Consider the following 18,156-nt stretch of genomic DNA (forward strand, 5'->3'; position numbering starts at 1 on the left):
GAGGGGCTCGGCGCGGCCTGTCCTGGGCCCTCTCAGGTGACTCTTGGTGGTTTCCAGACGTGACAGCGCCCTTAGTGGCTGAGCGAGCCCCCGGCGAGCAGGCTGCCGCCCGGCCCCACACGGAAATCCCAGAAGGAGCCACAGGTGAGGGTGCTCCCCAGAGACTCCGGGGGCATGAAGGCCCCCGCGGGGTGCCCAGCCGACCTGCTGCCGGAGCGGGCGCGCTCTGGGTCGTCCTCACGCGAGGCAGGAGTGTGGGCAGAGGCCGGTTTCGGGGAATCTCGGGTTGTTAGGAGCTTGGCGCCTTGGTGCCCTGTTGCCTCTGTGGCTGCCGGCCAGCCATCCAGGGCGTAGGACCTTCCGGATTCCTTCTGACTCTCCTGTTCTTGCCTGAGTCAGCGCATCCGCTCCAGAGAGTTCTCTGGAGGGTGTGCTGGGGCAGGCAGGGGCAGAGCCATGCCTTCTTCCCACCTGAGGTCAGTCCACACTCCGCTCGGACTCTGCCCGGCGTCTGGGTCCCTCCCAGGGGGTGGCTTACCCCTGGGAGCACCTGAGCTCACAGCAGGGTCCGGATGGCTGAACCACACCTTTTGAGGATCTTACTGGGCCGTCCGGGAGGACTTCAGAAATGTGTGATCCAGCATCCACTTCTAGGACTGTGTCGCCTTTTCAAACATACCCGTGTAGAACGGGCATGAGGAGAGTGTCCTGTCACGTGAATGACGGGGAATCGGTCGGACAGGGCTCGAGGCTGCAGCGTCCCCCGAGCGCTGCCCATCCCCGGGGGCCAGGAAGCGCCCTCGCAGCCCGGAGCTCTTAGTGTCATTTCCTTCACGTCCTCATCACTGCTCTTGTGTAAAGACTCCAGCTGCTGGTTTGGTGCCCGGTTGCCCAACAAGAAATGCGGAAGAGCGCTAGACAGGATCCCAGTGGGCAGCAGGGAGAACGTCCCCAGGCAGGAGCTTTTCTTTCCTTCCTAAAGATGGAGCCCCCGGCAGCCATCAGGGAGCCTGCAGCTCCGTCTCGGCTGTGTGCTGAAAATGCCACTGCAGGCGAGCAGCGCCCCCCAACCCCGTGCCATCCAAGCGCACTTCTGCTCTGTGAGCTGATCGGCAGTGACGTCTTCCGGGATGGGTGGAGGCCACGGTCTCCAAGCTGGGCAGAGCGTGAAGGACGTTTGAAGGTTGCGGAACGACTCACGGGGTGAGATCACGGGTGACTTGGTTTTGTCTCCCGCTGTCCCTTCGTAGTTTTCTCAGTGAGGGAAGTTCGTCCCCTGCCTGGGATGAAAACTCAGCCAACTCTTGGCATTTCCGTCATTCCAAAGTCATCGAAAGCCCTTCAGTCTCCACAGTGGCAAAACACGTCTGCAAGTGCTGATTAGAACGGCCAGTGCCACATGGCAGTCAGAGCCCTAACTCCACTCAGGTTGCAGCCGTTCCCCTGGGGGCTGGCAGGGAGGTGCGGGGGGCGGGGGGCAAGGCAAGAAGGTCCTTCCTGGGCTGGCGCTGATGTGAGCTGCTGCCCACCCCCTGGAGAGGTTTCAAGGAGGCTCTCTGTCATGGGGACCTTACGTGGATTCTTCCAGACTCTCCCCTGCCCCACCCCAGTCTCCAGCTCTCCTTCCCTGGAGAGGCTCCTTCTGCTCTGGATTCTGGCAGACACATCCTCTCTCCTTGGCCCCTTGCGACCTGAAACTCTAGCTCCAGCGTCATCCTGCTGAGGTCGGCTCGCTCCTGCTGGCGGCCTGTTAGACACCATCTGACCACATCAGGGCCACAGGGAACACGTCGGCAAGCAAACTGCGGGCGCATGGACTGCATGCAGGGCTGCAGTGACACTCCTGTGCTCTGCCCCCAAAGCAGGGCTAGCCCGTCTCATCCTCTGCTGTTCTCCGCTGGGGCCCTGACAGCAGTAGTCCACCGGGTCCCTAACCAGAGGGGACACGCACCCAGGGTCTCCGCATGGTGCCTTGAAACCCTTTGGCTGGCGCTGAGATTGGAGGTGGCCATGGAGCCAACCCCCAGGCCACTCTCTCCAGTGAAACCCGCCTCAAAGATCTCCTCCCCGCCTGTCACACCCTGCGTGCGGCAGGGAGGTTTTAGAGTTGGGTGAACATTTTCTCAGCTATTGACTTGACAACAGGGACCTTAGTTTGGCACCTTGCTTTGGCATGTCCTATTTTCTGTACCTTGGTATTCCAGTGACACTTCTCACTGTCATCTATTCGGGGCGCAGTGTGGCTGCCCCACCACGGGGTCCTGTCTTGCTGGCGAGCATGGAGTCCCCCTGGTTCCGTGTGAAATACTCCCCAGGCGCACACGGAGGCCGTTAGTGATGTGACGTCCAACCCCTGCCCTCCCTCCCTCCCTCCTCCCGTGCCTCCGAGCACCTCCCTTGCTGGGCTCCAGGGCTGTCAGACATCGCAGCCTCCAGCTTCGCACTCACACCAAAGCGGGGCTGTGGCGGCTGTGCCGGCGAGTGGAAGCCAGTCAGCTCACCCAGCGCCACAGGTGCCGTCCCCCGGGAATGGCTCCTCTTGTCCTCTGTCTCCAGGACTCCGTGGCCCTTTAGCTGGACTTGCTGTCACTCCAAGCCTTTCTTCCATTTCCATAACCTTGTCAGAAACTCAGACCAAGTCTACACGCAGCGCTGTGCCCCTGGACAGGTGGCCAACACTCGCTCGGTGCTGTGGTTGCAGGACAAGGAGGACAAGGACAGCACAGTGTCGGCTGGGGGGACCCACAGGGTGTCCGTGCCGACCAGCTGGCCTCCTACCTCCCTCCGCTGCCCCGGGACAGCCGGCACACTAGTATTTATGAGGCCACCACGGGGCAGTCCAGCAACTCAAAGAACCTTTCTTTCCCTGGCCCACGCTGTCCGTGCAGGCCCGTGCTGGCGAGTGGTGGTGACTTGGCGTTTCTGTTTTAGGTGCAGAGACTGAGTCATCGCAGGTCAGGGAGATAAGACCGATGGCCCTGCCAGCAACTCGTAGGCATTTCTCGGAGGCGGTAGCCTCTCTGTCACTGTGCTCAGGGCACGCTGGTAATTCTGATGTCGTGAGGTCAGTGCGTGTCAACGTGGCGAACTCGCCTTATAAACTCATCTTCTGGACAGTTCTATCCATCGTCCTGTAGCAGTGTCCTGGTTGGTTGTTCACAAGGCAGAAACTAGTGTTCTAGGTATTAAAGCTTATTGATGGTGGTACTATTGATGTGGTCTGGAACTTTCTAAATCTTCGTTTGCTTTGTTTGGGGTGTGCTGTGCCTTCCTAAACCACAAGACAGACCACTAGCTCCTCACCAGCACTGCTGGCCTCCCTCCCGCGAGGTCGCCCCTGTTCTGGGCGTGCCATTAAAGGGGTTTGCCCAGTAGTTTGGACAAAAGAAACTTAACAGTTTAGGTCACCTGCCATATGCCGGGCACGATGCTGAACATGTTCATGCAGACTCTCTTAGTAACCCTCACCGTCCTCCTACAAGACAAACCAGTATCATCGCTCTGGGACTCTAGCTGGGGAAATAGGCTCAGAGACACTGAGTGCACAGTGGTGCCTGGCTATGAACCTGCCACCCAGGCACAGTCGTTCCTTGAGCCTCCTGCCCTCTGGCGTGCTGGCTGGGGCTGGGGACGCAGCCACTGCTCGGACACGGCCCCCATGGCTGTGTCTCAGCAGCAAACTGCCTCTCTGACCTCACCCACCCTGTGCGTCCCTGCTGAGTGAGGCATTCAGGACCCTGGACCCACAGTGGAGAAGGCCTCCCCTGCTAGATCACAGCCACGCCTGCGTGTGAGTGTCGTGCGTTTCGTTTAGTGATCTTTCATCATCAACATCCTCAGCAATGACATTGGCAGAGAAGCCAGAGCTGGTTCTCTTGGGATGTGGCTTTCCTGAATGTTTTAGGAAAGTACCAGAAAATGTAGAGAGCTTTGCTTCTAGCAAACAATAACTGTCTTTGCTTTTATCCTCTGCATTTGCTGACACCTCAATCAGCTGAAGAAGCAGGCATTGGAGACACCCCCAACCTGGAAGACCAAGCCGCTGGACACGTGACCCAAGGTCAGTGGGCTACGGTTGCCTGCCAGGACTTGGGGACTGGGAGGAGGGACCTGGGAACACTCAGACGGGCTCCACCCTGAAAGGAAAATATGGACTTGGGCCCTCATTCGTGAGTCTAGGAGATTTTGGGGAGTTGGTTCTTATCAAAGGTGGATTATTCAGATATAGAGAGAGCCCTTGTGGGGTTTTTTCTAACAACGTTTCTGAGTAATTCCTAAGGTGTTTAGTGTCCTGAAAGAAGCTGGCCTTGTCCAGCCTGGGCATTGAGAGTGATGTCCAACAGAAACTCAAATATGTCTGATGGGGGATTCTCCCTGCAGGCTGCCCTCCGGCCTGCCCGGGAGCGAGGCCTCAGCCGCATCACCCCCAAACATTGCTTTTGAGCCTTGCTCTGCGCAAACTTCAAACCTCATTATAATTTTCTTCTCAGGAACCAAACTGTTGTGTTCAAGAAATGCAGCTTTCTGTAATCATTTACCATAAACATTTTAAGACTTTCAAAATCCTAGAGATTCCTAAGTTTAGGAAATGGAGATCTCTGATATAGGCTACACGTGGCTGGGTTTGTTTTCTGTCATTTGACAGAAAAATGAACTTGAGTCTCCTCTGTAATGTGGGAACTTCTAGATTGCAAGAGAGCTGGGAAGACACTGTTCTTTCTTCCAGAAAGTGATATGGGATTTGTCCAATGTTCAGCCGCCACTGGTGCCATCTGGCTTTAGGAGACGTTGCCTGGTTGAGGGTGTCCTGCTCCCAGAGGGGTCACAGCCCGCAGTGAGCTGGTGTTTCTCCTCTCACATGGCACGGAAGGGCGTGTCTTCATTCTTAGGCTGACAAGAGCTTTAAAAACTGTTAGAACAGACAATCAGTCTGTAAGGGGGACCTCAGTCTGTGTGCGAAATAACTAGAATCCTGGCCCCCGTTTCTCTTAGCTCATGTTTTTCAACTTAGGTAAAACTAGAGGCTTTCATTAAGCATGACTCTAGAAATCATCGTTTATTTCCATAAAAAGAAGTGAATTGGAGTGTTTTCTACAGATTTCTCGTGCAGGCTGTGTCTGCATGCCCCCAAAACATATTCCATGCAACCCAAAGATCAAGCCGCTGGCTCTTCTGGAACCTTTACTTTTGTGCTCACTGAATTTTTAATGTTTATGCAGCCCGGAATCACATAGGTATAACGTAGCTAAGACAGAAAAGGTGTTTCGGGATGGAGCTGAGGGTAAGATATGGGAGGGCCTCACCCACGCCCCGCTCACGGCGGGGGGTTGACCTTACCAGGCCTGCCGAGGCCGCCGGGGGACTTACCTGGACGAGTGTTTTTGTCCAGATTCTTGTTTACCTGGGACTCCCCCGCCCCCAGTGACTGCTGTGTTTAATATTTACTGAGCACTTCAGAGTGTCCTGGGAACTGCATAGAACATTCTCCCAACCTGACGCCCTCCTCCAGGAGTGACTTGCACTGTGTCGGGTTGTTTGTCGGTCGGCACACACACGCACCGTCCAGTTCTGCATCGATGGCTCTTCGAGATGTGTTTACCATTTATATTTGGGGCCCTTGTCTCTTTTTCAATGGGGGTTTCTTAAAGTCTTGTCGTAGGTTAGAGTATAACATCCCAGTCAAGAGCAGTTTCTAGAAAGCTCTGGGAGGAAAGCGTTTTCTAGAAGGCAGCAGAGACCTGGCCTGTCTTTCCTCTGAGCACCGGGGCTGTCTCTGTCACCGGGGCTGTCCTCCCCAGAGGTTAACCAAGGGCTGTGATAAGGCACCTGCAGACCTTGTTTTCTTGACGCCAGTCGATCCATGTAGGATCCATTTATTGATCGCCTGCTGTGTTAGGCACTGTGGCCGACTCTAGGAGCAGGAAGTGAACTCGGCCCTGAGCTTGGCCAGGCGCAGTGGGGAGGGGACACCGAGCTGTGGCCGCGCCTCTCGGCAGGGAGCCAACAGCAACCACCCTGACCTCGATTAGGTTGGCGAGAAAGGGCTGGGCACACGTGTCACCTGTATGTGTCCGTGACTGCACTCGTGTCACCTTCCTCCCTCCCCTCATCCAAATCTCTTCCTTTTCCAAAACCCCGAATCCTTGGGGGTTACAGGTTTTATTTAAAGGAGAGCTGGTGAGTTGTGTGAGTTCTGCTGGGACTAGGCAGGATGTTCAGAGTTGGGAGATAGATATAAAAACAAGGGGTGCTTATTAGGAGAACCAAAGAGTATAATTCTCCTGTCCTTAATTCATAGGTAGATACTTTAAAGAGGGGGGTCACATGAATGTCACATGAACGAACCAGAAACAAATGAAGCGTGCCCTGGATCAACCAGGTTGTGCAGCAAGTCGAGTGGCCAGGGCCCAGCCGTGGTCCCCAAGGGCTGTCACTGTGCCACGCGGAGCCTTTTACTGCCACACGGCCTAACGCCCCCTGTGCCAGAGGCCCGTCTGTGGTCGGTGACTGGGTGGATCTGGGTGGTGCTTCTGTTCTGGGAATCCTACGGCAGGTCTGTTAGTCAAGACTCGATCCTCGATGATCACAATTTTGGATTTTCCCCAAATCTATCAGAGAACGGGCTTGAGGCAGGATTTGTTTCTGGCACTGATTTCATTTACCAAAAAGAGAAGCAGGGAAAGAGAGGGAGAGGGAAGGGGATCCTTGCTGCACCCAAGCCAGGTCCCACCTAGAGGCCAGAATCCTGGGGAGACTCGAATTCCCTGGGGAGGGGAGAAGCCTCTGTGGCCCTGGAGCATTAAGCCCAGGGCAGCCCCAGACGCGCTGGCCTGCTCCGTGTCCAGCCAGAGCCCGTCGACAGGCAGAGGAATAACGCCCATCCTAGAGGGTCCCCAGGTCCAAGCTCCCACTTCACAGATGAGAACACTGAGGCCCCGAGAGGGGAGGTGCTCACCCAGGGTCGCCCAGAGAGTGGGTGGCAGAGAGACCAAGGGAGCTTCCATTCCAAGCAAACCAAGGCAGCGATATGGGCCCAGAGCTGTGCTCCTGTCTCTGTTAGGGGGGCTTGAGATGCCCATGAAATGTGCTTATGTCCAGAGCAGTGTCCCCCCTCAGACCATGAATGTGCCCTTGCTAACATTTGCCGCCGCTGCCTGTCCCACGCAGAGCAGTGGAGAGTTCCGGGCCAGCGGAGGGAGGCACCAGAGAGGCCCCTGGCCCCTGCGCTTGGCCCTCACATCGGGCCCCGACTCGGTGGAGAGGCTTCCGGGGTGCCAGTGCCGCCTCTGGGGGAGACGCAGCTGGAAGCTCCCGTCCCGCTGACCACTCGCCCTCCTCAGCAGCGCCCCCTTTGCCCGGCACCCCCCGCAGCAGGAGGCCCTCAGGAGCCCCCGCAGGAGTGGGGACCAGAAGGGAGGTCCCGAGCCAAGCTTGTCCCCCCTGGGCATCTCCGCACGGAGCCCGAGAGCACCGAGGTTGTCCGGGAAAGTGTCCTTGGGGAGCCAGGGCGCCGCGGAGGCGAGACCCCAGACACGGGGACCCCAGGCCCGAGCCACCAGCCGGTGTCTGTCATGCCCGGGGCTCCCCCACTGCCCGAGGGCCCCAGAGAGGCCACACACTGGCCTTCGGGGACAGGACCTGAGGACACAGAGGGGAGCCGCCGTGGCTCTGAGCTGCCAAAGCACCTGCAGGGGCTGCTCCCGAAGGGGGCTGGGGACAAAGAGAGGCTGTGGGGCGAGGAAGAGGAGGATGAAGACCGCGACGTGGACGAGTCCTCGCCCCAGGCCTCCCCCACCCCTGATGGGCCACCCTTCCAGAGAGTCTCCAGAGAAGCCGCCGGCGTGCCGGGGTTCCCCGCTGCAGGTGCCGTGCCCCTCCCCGCCGACCTCCTCTCCAAAGTGTCTGCAGAGACCCCAGCCTCAGAGCCCGACAGGCCCGGTGCCCAAGAGCAGGACTCGGCCCCCGAGTTCACGTTCCACGTGGAAATCAAAGCCAATGTGCAGAAGGAGCAGGCGCGCTCAGAGCTGGACTTGGCAACGGCTGCGTTTCCAGGGGCCCCCAGAGAGGAGCTGGGGACCCCGGGCCCCTCCTTGGGAGAAGACACAAAAGAGGCTGACCTTCCAGAACCCTCTGAAAAGCGGCCTGCCGCTGGCCTGCGGGGGAAGCCGGTCAGCCGGGTCCCGCAGCTCAAAGGTCTGTGTCTTGAGCTCCCTCACCCCTTCCCTGGGGACCTCCTGTGCCACCCAGGCTGCGGCACGCTGAGCTTCCTCCTGACTCCTGCTGCTTCCAAGGTTCCGAGGACGCCACTAAACCAACACCTGGGCACCCTGCTCCCTCCCTCGGCCTCCTCCTGTGGCTCAGGCTCTGGCAGCACGTGTCCCTTCACGCTTGCCTGCCACTCTGCATGTCACCAGCACCCCCACCCGGTGCTCCCCGCCCGGTTCAGTTCTCTGGCCGCCAGGTTTATCCACAGCAGCCTGTCAGCCCACAGGAGGCTGGGGGTGCTCCACAGAGACGATAACAGTGGCCCTGTTTCTGGGTGTTTATTATGTGCCTTAAATTCATCGTCTAGAATCCTCCAACCCTCCCAAGCAGGCATAATTAGCCCCGCTTTGCAGATGAGGGAACTGATGCTCAGAGAGGTAAAATAGCTTGTAAGGGACAGAGCCAGGTTCAGAATCCAGGGAGGGCTGCTCTGCGAGGCACACCCTTCCCACACCTCACAGTGCCTTCCAGAAGGTGCTGGAGTGTGCACTCCCAACGCAGAGATGCGGAGGCACACGCAGCAGGCGATACACTCACACAACATCTGGAGGTGCCCGGGAGCCCACGCTGAGCCTTTGGCCCAACACCCCTGCCCCACCCCAGCCTGCCCTGCCTTGCAGCAGGAGAGAGACCCTGAGTACAAACAAAACCTTCCTGGTCCAAAGTGCCTCCTCCCTGAGCAGGGAACGACGGTCCCTATGCTGACATCACAGGGGCCCCAGCTGGGCCCCATCCTGAGCCCTCGGGATCACGACCACAGCTGCAGGGGAGGACTCGTGGCCACAAGGCAGGTTCATTCATAGGTTTGGGACCCTTAGCATTTTAGAATTATTTGCAGGGCCCAGAAATTGATGCTACTTAACCTCACAGTTGCAAACATCTGTTAAATTTTGATTAGGTTGTACTTATAGAGAAAACTTTGAAATATAGATGTAAAGGAACCTGTGCTTAAAATTTAGGACAGGAAAAAAAATATCCTATATCCTATTTTGAATTCCAAAACATTAGGGGACAAATAACCGTGACTTGAGAGCTTGCTACAATGTTTCCTGAAACGATGTTTTATTGAATACTGGTCCACCAGATGTTAATAGGTGTGTCCAGGGGGAAAAGAGAGTTCCACTGCCCAATGGGTTTGGAAAAAACGGGCTATACAAAGTTTAGGTTTTCTGCTGCAGGACTTGTCGAAGCCTTTAATGTACTAATGCACATCGTGACCCTCTGAGAAGGTAACATAGTGGGGATTTCCCAAATTTATTTGATCTCCCCTGCTAATATCTCCTAGAAAGAGTGACTGTTCAGTACTACCCCAACTTGGGAAATGCTGATGTAGTGGATGCTTTTGTTGCGGCATGGATGATGCTGGTGGATTTGGGCAAAGGAAGGAACGTGTGAGTCAGGTTCACCTGGGGCTCTTATTAAAATGCAGATTCCTGGGTGCCACATTAGGCTTATGACCCAGTCATGGCGTGGGCCCAGGAGTCTGTATTTTAGCAACCTCTCCAGGTGATCAGCTGCACAGTAAAGTTGGAAACCTCTGGGCTGAGTCGTCAACGCTGGTCCCTCTAGAAATCCAGCCTACTGTAGCCGGTGAGAAGCTCCAAGAGGCCCCATTGTCCTTGGGGCAGGGGGAATATGGTCATGAAACCAGAGAATAAAATCTATAATCAGTTTTCAATGATGACTGTCAACAGAAGGGAAAGGATGAGTTACAGGTGACGCTGGCAGATGGCTCACTGAGGGGTGTGGCTTCCTAAACACAGAAGCCGGCGTCATTGTGGGATGTTTGATGATAACTAGTGTGTAGCTAATTTGGGGAAGCAGCGGGGACAGTCCCCTTCAGAGGCCTGTGGGTGGTCAGAAGCCCACGGGGCTGACTCAGGGCTGGCTGGGCTCGTCTGGGAGCAGCTAGGACTGGTGGCTGATGCCCCATCGGTGAGGGGCAGGTTCTGGGGGTGCAACCAGCAACGAGGGGACAAAGACATCCCTGCCAGGCTCTCTCCTATCCTGGGGCAGGTGACCAGGAATAGGGGTGGGGTGGTCAGCATAAGATGGCCAAGAGGGAGGGCATTGGGACCACTGGCAGGCTTGCCCCATGTGGCAGAGGAATGGGAGGGGGTTCCAGCCAGTCCCCAAGGCCCGAGAGGGTTAGCAGGATCCTCACAGGAAACCAAGGCCAACCTGGCCACAGGGTAGACAGCTCGCCTGCCCTGACCCTTGGATCTTGCAGGAAGGAGGCCAGAGCCTGGCTGAGCTAACCCCATCCGTGGAGTGGGGCTGACCCTGGCAGAGACCTGGAAGGAGCCTGTGGGTGGGGGAGCCTGCACTGTCCTCCTTCCTTAGACAGCCTCTGTGCCAGTGTGGACCCGTGACAGTCTCCGCTGCGTCCCTTCTGCATGGCCCCACCCTCAGCCAGCCTGCTCTTGCCAGGTTGTTCCGAGCAATGACCCCGTGTGCTGTGTTTGTACTAACAATGGGTGACCTAGCAGGTTCAAGGGGAAAGAAAACCCGCGGGGTTTCCACCAAACACAACTGAACGAAACACGGCCTGATCCCGGAGAAGCCGGCCTAACCACAGGGGCTGTTCCCATGCACCGTGGAAAGGGGTGTAACGCACATTCTCATTTTCTGTTTTATCAGCCCGCATGGTCAGTAAAGGCAAAGACGGGACTGGAAGCGATGACAAAAAAGCCAAGGTAAGCAGACGGTGCTGGTCAAGTTCATGGAGCAGCTGTGCTCTCTGTGCGATGTCTGAGCTCAGTCCCACGTGTGACTTGGAGAGCGTGTATCACTGACGTGCACAGCTGTTATTTAAAGTGCATTGTGTTTTTGTGCAGTCAAAAGTCCGGCATTTAGCTTTGTGATAGTTAATGCCAGGGAAGGGCAGCCAACAGGTTAATGAATTAATGCTCCTAATTGCAGGTTCCTTAGCATAGTTTAAATGACACTCTGGGCCCGTAGTCCCAGCTATTCAGGAGGCTGAGGCAGGAGGATCTCTTGAGCCCACGAGTCTGAGGTTGCAGTGAGCTATGATAAGGCCGCTGTACTCTAGCCTGGGTGACAGAGCAAGACCCTGTCTCAAAAAAATAAATAAGTAAATGAGACCCTGACAGTAAATGAAGGTATGTTTGAAAACCAACCTAAGGACAGTGGAGGAAGCAGCCTGCTCACCACAGAAACCGCAGCCAGACCCTCCCCGTCCTCATCGTTCCATGTCACCTGAGTTTACTACCTCAGTGACTTTGCACCTTGGAAATGCTCCCCTAACTGCACAGCCCTGTTTTTCCTGGAAAATCCCTCCATGGCCCTAGATGAGACCCATTTTTCTTAAAGGCATCTCAGATTTCCAGTATCAATTCTGTTGGAAACACCTGAACGTTAATCAGCACTGGAGCGCCGAGGGGTCTCCAGATGTAGATGAAGCTCTGTGTGTCGGTGGCACGTCGGCCACTCCTGGAAGTGCCTGCCCCAGGCAGAGTCAGGGCTGGCTGTCACTAAGTCCTTGCCCGGCGAGGCAGCGGGAGGTCCGCGGGGGCTTGGGGAGCTCTGCCCTGGATGCCTGAAGCGCAGGTGACAGCTGCTCGTCAATCCTGATGCACATGTGGTGCAGGGCAGGGACACTGGCCTCATGCACACATTCATTCATTCATTCATTCATTCATTCAGGGGTACAACAGCCCTGCCCTGCAGTTGCTCACAGCGTGGTAAGGGGTCAGCTCTGTTACAAACCTTGGCCAGGTGGAGAGGGGCCTTGCACAGCAAGGGAAGGAGCAGTCGCCACTGCTCACCCCCAGCTTTTCTTCCTTGTCACCAGCCCAGGGCCACAGGCTGTGTCCCTCCCCTCTCACTGCGGCCCCTTCTCTTGGGCTCTCCTCACTGAGGCTGGCTCCAGACAGGGTCTCAGCCACCTCCATGGGGAATTTAAGAGCAGTGAGGAAACACTTAAGAGGCACAGTGACATCTAGGTCAGGACCGGGCTCTGTGGCTCTGCCTCCCTCCTGGACCACCCCTAGACCCAGCCTCTTCTTCCCGGTCAAAGTTCCCCAGAGGCAGTTAGGACAAACCATGGGTGTCAGCCACCACCCTTCAGGTGACCTTGCTCAAGGGGACAGCTCCCTCCCTGAGAGCGTCCCCAGGCTCTTTCTTTATGTGGAACCTGTTCCGAAGTTAACATTGGCCAGATCGGGATTCGCCAGATAGTGTTAATGTTAGTTCCATTTGAGAGTTTAACCGGAAGGGATGTGTGCGTACGTGTGAGCGTGTGTGTGTGTGTGTGTGTGTGCGTGTGTGTGCGTGTGTGTGTGTAAGGAACCTAAGTTGTGCCAGACAGAATCTTCAAGACTTGGGGCAGCCACCATCCTCCTTTTAGCATTATTCTACCAGAGTGGTGGAAGGGGACCCAGGGTTGGGCAGGCAGCAGCTTCACCTGAACTTGAGTAGAAAGTGGGACACTCTGACGCATGTCACATTGGGGACGCTTTCTTGAGAAACACCCTAAGACTCAGGTACCTTGGTGATCTCCTTCCAAGTACTCATATGAAGCACCTTTAACCCAGTGGTCTCCAATGTCGGGGACACAGGAAGATCCCCTGGGCTGGAGAAAGAACATACTAGAACTTCTATTCATTTTTCATCTCCTCTTTTACAAGTTCTGCCATGTGAGTTCAGTCGCGTACCCCGTGTACTGGCGTTGTAGTGTATGTCCTTGGCGGGTAAATACCTGTGATCAGGGAGCGCAGCCACCTTCCCGTCCCCACTGATCGGGAGGGCTGATGAGGGTACGTGACCCGCACAGCGTGGAGGTCCCTGCTTTAAACCACTACTGTCTTAGTTATTTTCAGTTACTGTCCTTTTTTCAGTTTGTTTCCTACTTCATGTGCTGACTTTTATTTTGATTTTATTTATGTTTATGTTTAAGACATCCACACCTTCCTCTGCTAAAACCCTGAAAAATAGGCCTTGCCTTAGCCCCCAACGCCCCACTCCTGGTAGCTCAGACCCTCTGATCCAACCCTCCAGCCCTGCCGTGTGCCCAGAGCCACCTTCCTCTCCTAAACACGTCTCTTCCCGAACTGGCGGTTCTGGAGCGAAGGAGATGAAACGCAAGGTAAGGAAACCACCTTTGCAAAGATGCAGGCTGCTCTACTGTGGTTGGCAAATGTTTGTGTTTTCAGCCTCAAAGACCTTTCTTCAGGGCAGCGCAGACATAGAAGCGCCATGTAGAATAGCCCGGGTTCTGGGCGAGGAGGGGAAGGGGGCACAGAGCCATGCCTCTCAGCACCCCTTAAGGCACCCAGTGGGACCCTGGTTTGAAAATCGCCACTCTAGGTGGGTTCCCTTGTCCATTCCCGACTTTGATGACCAGGAGCACTTCCAAATTGCCCTCACTTGGGCTAGGCAGCATCACCCCCCAGCTCACACCTCCCGCACCATCTTGTGGTCCTTGGTTAATGTCGGTTTCTTTTCTGAGTTCGTGTTATGTCGAAAGGTCGTCTCCTGGGGAAGCAGTGCCAGGCAGTGCCCAGGCTCAGCAGACTGCTGCGCCCACAGTTGCTCCACCCTCCGGCCGGTTGCTAGCGGATGCTGGTGTTCGCTGCCAAGGGCTCTTAGCGCACCCGGGGAGTTACCGAGACCTGGGTCACTCAAGGGTTTGGGGAGAGAACAAAAGAATACGACCTAGTGACCTAACTAGGTCTGTTTAACGCTCCTTGGTCCGGTTTTCAACAAACAGTGTCTCCAAGGGCCTCTGGTGAAACCAACCACCATCAGTCAAATAAATTCATAATTAGAGTCGAAAGATGGGGGTCCACATAGGCGTGGCCCACTCATGTCCTGCACATTGGTCGACACCGAGTGGACAGTGACCCTGATCGTTGCTATGAGCTCCGTTGTCTTTTTATAAAATACGCCAGCACGACTCATGCAGACAACAAATGTGCACGATTCTTCTGGGAGGAAATGGTCCCAGGGCACCTGGCATCTGGGCGGGGCTGTGGGGCTGTGTGCCCTGCAAATCCTTGTGTTTGTAGGAGACGTTGTTGCATCTGGGAGGCAAAGGGTCCCCCAGCCTCAGCCTCACTTTGAGTCAAGGTGCTGGGTGGGGCTGGTGTTGACCTCGGTGACAGTAACTTTTCCCAGTGATAAAAACCACTCTGCCCTGATTGTCCACAGGGGGCTGATGGTAAAACGAAGATCGCCACACCCCGGGGAGCGGCCCCTCCAGGCCAGAAAGGGGCTAATGCCACCAGGATTCCAGCAAAAACCCCGCCCGCCCCAAAGACACCGCCTGGCTCTGGTAAGGAGAATGTGCCCTTGAACCTCAGTCCCTTTGAGGGAGAATGTGCCCTTGAACCTCAGTCCCCTTGAGGGAGAATGTGCCCTTGAGCCCCCGGCAGGCCCAGCCATCGGCCCAGGAGGCCCCGACATCCACAGCCCCGGTCTCCGGGCATTGCCTCGCAGTTAACTGGGCAGCTCAGTGCTCATTTCCTTCTTAAACCTTCTGATTTCTGAGGCAGAGATCAAACCCCCACTTTGTACCAACGAAGAAATGGGGGTTCTGAGAGTTTGCTTGGCACGGTCTAACTGGCTCATTTTAAGCAGGAGGAAAATGTAGTCATGTGACTAAAAGTGGCAGGAAAGGGGCTTCTCTGAGCTTCTCTGGCCCCAGACCGGGGCTCCAGGGAGGGTGTTTCAGTCCCCCAGTGAGACGCGTGGTGCTGCCTCCCTGGAGACAGAGCAGCAGCCTGGGCAGGTCACCCCGGGTCACCTCACACAGGGCTCGGCCCCTGGGCAGCTTAACTTGCCAGGATTCTAGGAATCCTCTGGCCAAACCTGAGGGTCCTAGCTGGGTAGTCACACGCCGTGCCGTTCCCCTGGGCCCCTGTGCGTAACGCCCTGGTTCTGAGCACCTGGCAAGGCTTTGCATCCAGGGGTGCCACGGAGGACAGTCCCTCTTTGGGCACTAGGGACAGCCTGGCTGGGAACGTCCCCTCTCCCACTGCCCTGGTGACCTGTTCCAAGCAGCTGGGTTTAGATTCTGCACAACTCAGGAGGTGTCAAGGCTGCATTTGCTCCCCGGTAGTGGACCCTGTGGCCCTTGCGGTGGGCGGTGGCCGGTGGCCAAAGCCTGGCCTGAGTCTTGGTGATGCCGATTCTCTCCCGCCGGGGGCGGGGAGCCTGGCAGAGCCTGCCCGCCACCGGCTGCGTGTGGCATTTTACCCACGTGTTTGGCGGGGTGGCGCCTGCAAGGACGGCTGCTCATTAAGGCCGACTGATTGCGTTTCATATGCGGGTTAGATTCTGCCTTTTTTCCACTTAACACTATGCCAGTCCACTCGTGCTTTTCAACAGCCTGAAACGAGGACATGCATTGCTCTTTGGGTCTTACCTGCTCCCCGGTGGCCGCCTGCAGGTGGGCAGGTCCTCCCCGCTGGGTCCCTCTAACCTTGTTTCCCCGCTAGAACGGGCCCTGCTCCCCAAACCCATCCCCTGCCTCCCTGTCCCGCGCTAGATGGGCTGCCGGGGGCCGCGTGCAGGTCTCACCAAGGCCTGGTTATAATGAGGCTTATGTGGATTTTTCTCTTTAAGCTAGGAAGCAAGTGCAGAGCAAACCACCCCCTGCAGGGGCAAAATCTGAGAGAGGTAATTCTGAGCCCGCTTGGCCTGGGGGCGGCTCCCTCTGCGTGCTGGCTGGTGGGCTTGTTTCTAGAGGTGTCACACGCTGGGCCTGCGGACAGAACAGCCTGAACTCCTGCTTCTCTTCTCCCGTGTGGTCTGCGCAGATACGTCTGTGTGACGCACTTTCTGACCCGCGTGTGCTCGCCTACTCCAGGGTCACGGCCACGGCCAAGGGCTGTGGGGGTTGGGTGGGGCAGCAGGTGGCTCAAGGTATTTGCGGGTATTTGGAGGTGCTGGGGGTTTGGCCCGTCCCCAGCCAAGGCGTGAAATTCTCACTGGCCTTCACGAGACACCCACGATGTGAGCACCAGATGCCACACTGGACGCTACCTGCTCCGACATCCAGTCTCCAAACACAGGCGTAGGGAGCGTAAGCGACTTGCCCAAAGTCACTCTGCAAGGAAGAGGCGGAAAGGATTTGAGCCGCCACCGCCAGGGAGGCAGGAGCAAGGGAGGCCGAGGAGGCAGAGGGGCTGAGCCCGGAGGCAGAGGCCTCATCTGTTGTTTCCTTATGTAGAAAGGAGAAAAGGCTTCGTTCGTCCTGTTGCCACAGAGCTTGACTACTTTAGGGATGTCCAAGACATGGAAATTCAAACTCTAAAAAACGGTGCTAACTCTTCACTTTCAAGTCGCCCACTGGCTGCAGGGGCGCTTCAGGCAGAGGGCGGCCGCCTCCTGGTCGGCCCTGGGGCCGGGGCACCGCCGCGGGGCGCTTAGAGCCGGGGTGCTCAGCGCTGGGGGAGCCACGCGCACCTTGGCACTCCTGAGCTGGGGGTTCTCAGACTTCAGGCTGATCAGGGCCCCCTGGGGAGCTTGAGAAAAACCAGCTTTGCAGGCCCCACCCCTAGAGATTCTGCTGTATCAGAGCCAGAAGGGGCCCAGAAATCTGCATTTTACAAGTCCCACTGCCTCCTCCAAAGCTCCAGAGATTCTGCCGCAGGGGTCCGTGGGCCCGGCTTTGAGAAGCGCTGGTCTGTGAGCAGACAGAATAGTGAACTGCTGAATGTACCGGGCGCGTGGGAAGTGCAGACACAGGAGCAAGTTTGGGGGTGAGGGACGTCCAGAGGAGGGAGGGACAGAGTCTGCTGGGAGAGGAGGGGACAGGGCAGGAGCCCTCCTGGCAGTGCTTGGAGAGGTACAGGCGCCTTGGTATTTGCCATGCGCAGGGAAGGACGTTCTTGGGGAGGGAACAGCCGGGCAGGACGCAGCGGCACAGAGCGGCATGGCTTGTCTGGAGAGCTGGGGACCCAGAGACACGAGCCCAGGCTCCACAGACCAGTCAGGGAGGTGGGCAGAGCCCTGAACTTCATTCACCCTGTGAGTAAAGGGTCACATGGGCCCAGGCTTGAGGGCGGCAGCTGCATCCTGTCACCGCGTCTCCCTTATTCAGGGTAAAGGCCCCACAGAGTCGGACTAGAGTTTTGCAACGCTTCTTCACACACGCTGTGGCCTGGAGCCTCCCGCACAGGCATTATAATTATTAATGTTTCCATTTTCAAGTTGAGGCCTCTGAGCTCAGAGAGGGGAAGTGACTTTTCTGAGACCACACAGCTAGTTGGAGCCCATCTCTTGACCCAGGACCATGGGGCAGAGTTGGTCGCCTCTCTGGGAGGGGACGTTGGGGGTCCTTTGACAGCCACTCTGTTGCTTTCTGGAGAAATGGGGTGCTCGGCCCTGGGTGACCAGGGACAAGGGGCTTCTCCAGAGTTGGACTCAGGGGTTCCCCTGCCGGTGTGGCTGAGCTTTCGACCTTGTTCCCACCTGCCTAACCCAGCCGTGAGCCTGGGAATGGACCCCCGAGACAGGCAGCCCCTGGGGCCTTTCTGACCCCCCCAACCCCCGCACCACCCGAGTCCTGGCTTCACTCCGTTCCTTCCTCCCTTCCCAGGTGAACCTCCCAAATCTGGGGACCGCAGTGGCTACAGCAGCCCTGGCTCCCCGGGCACTCCTGGCAGCCGCTCCCGCACACCTTCCCTGCCGACGCCGCCCACCCGGGAGCCCAAGAAGGTGGCAGTGGTCCGCACTCCACCCAAGTCACCGTCGTCCGCCAAGAGCCGCCTGCAGACGGCCCCTGTGCCCATGCCAGACCTGAAGAACGTCAGGTCCAAGATTGGCTCCACCGAAAACCTGAAGCACCAGCCAGGAGGCGGGAAGGTAAGCGCGTGCGGCTCCCCCACCCTGGGCTGGGCTCCCGCCCTCACCCAGCACCCCCAG

At 57.0% G+C, this 18,156-nt stretch overlaps 1 protein-coding gene across 15 annotated transcripts in view; it reads left to right on the forward strand.

Annotated features, from left to right (window-relative positions):
* MAPT (microtubule associated protein tau) overlaps window positions 1-18,156 on the forward strand; it is a 96,807-nt gene that overhangs the window by 54,665 nt on the left and 23,986 nt on the right. For 4 of the 15 annotated variants that reach the window (XM_045525905.1, XM_045525907.1, XM_045525913.1 and 1 more), the window contains exons 4-10: window positions 58-144; window positions 3,995-4,060; window positions 7,168-8,193; window positions 10,906-10,961; window positions 13,184-13,372; window positions 14,437-14,560; window positions 17,831-18,096. In XM_045525905.1, coding sequence (XP_045381861.1) covers window positions 58-144; window positions 3,995-4,060; window positions 7,168-8,193; window positions 10,906-10,961; window positions 13,184-13,372; window positions 14,437-14,560; window positions 17,831-18,096 — 1,814 coding nt within the window. The remainder of the gene's footprint in view (window positions 1-57; window positions 145-3,994; window positions 4,061-7,167; window positions 8,194-10,905; window positions 10,962-13,183; window positions 13,373-14,436; window positions 14,561-17,830; window positions 18,097-18,156) is intronic. The other 11 variants (XM_045525918.1, XM_045525920.1, XM_045525916.1 and 8 more) reach the window with 5 other exon arrangements.

This window comes from Lemur catta, chromosome 15 (assembly GCF_020740605.2).
Source record: "Lemur catta isolate mLemCat1 chromosome 15, mLemCat1.pri, whole genome shotgun sequence".
Taxonomy (NCBI): domain Eukaryota; kingdom Metazoa; phylum Chordata; class Mammalia; order Primates; family Lemuridae; genus Lemur; species Lemur catta.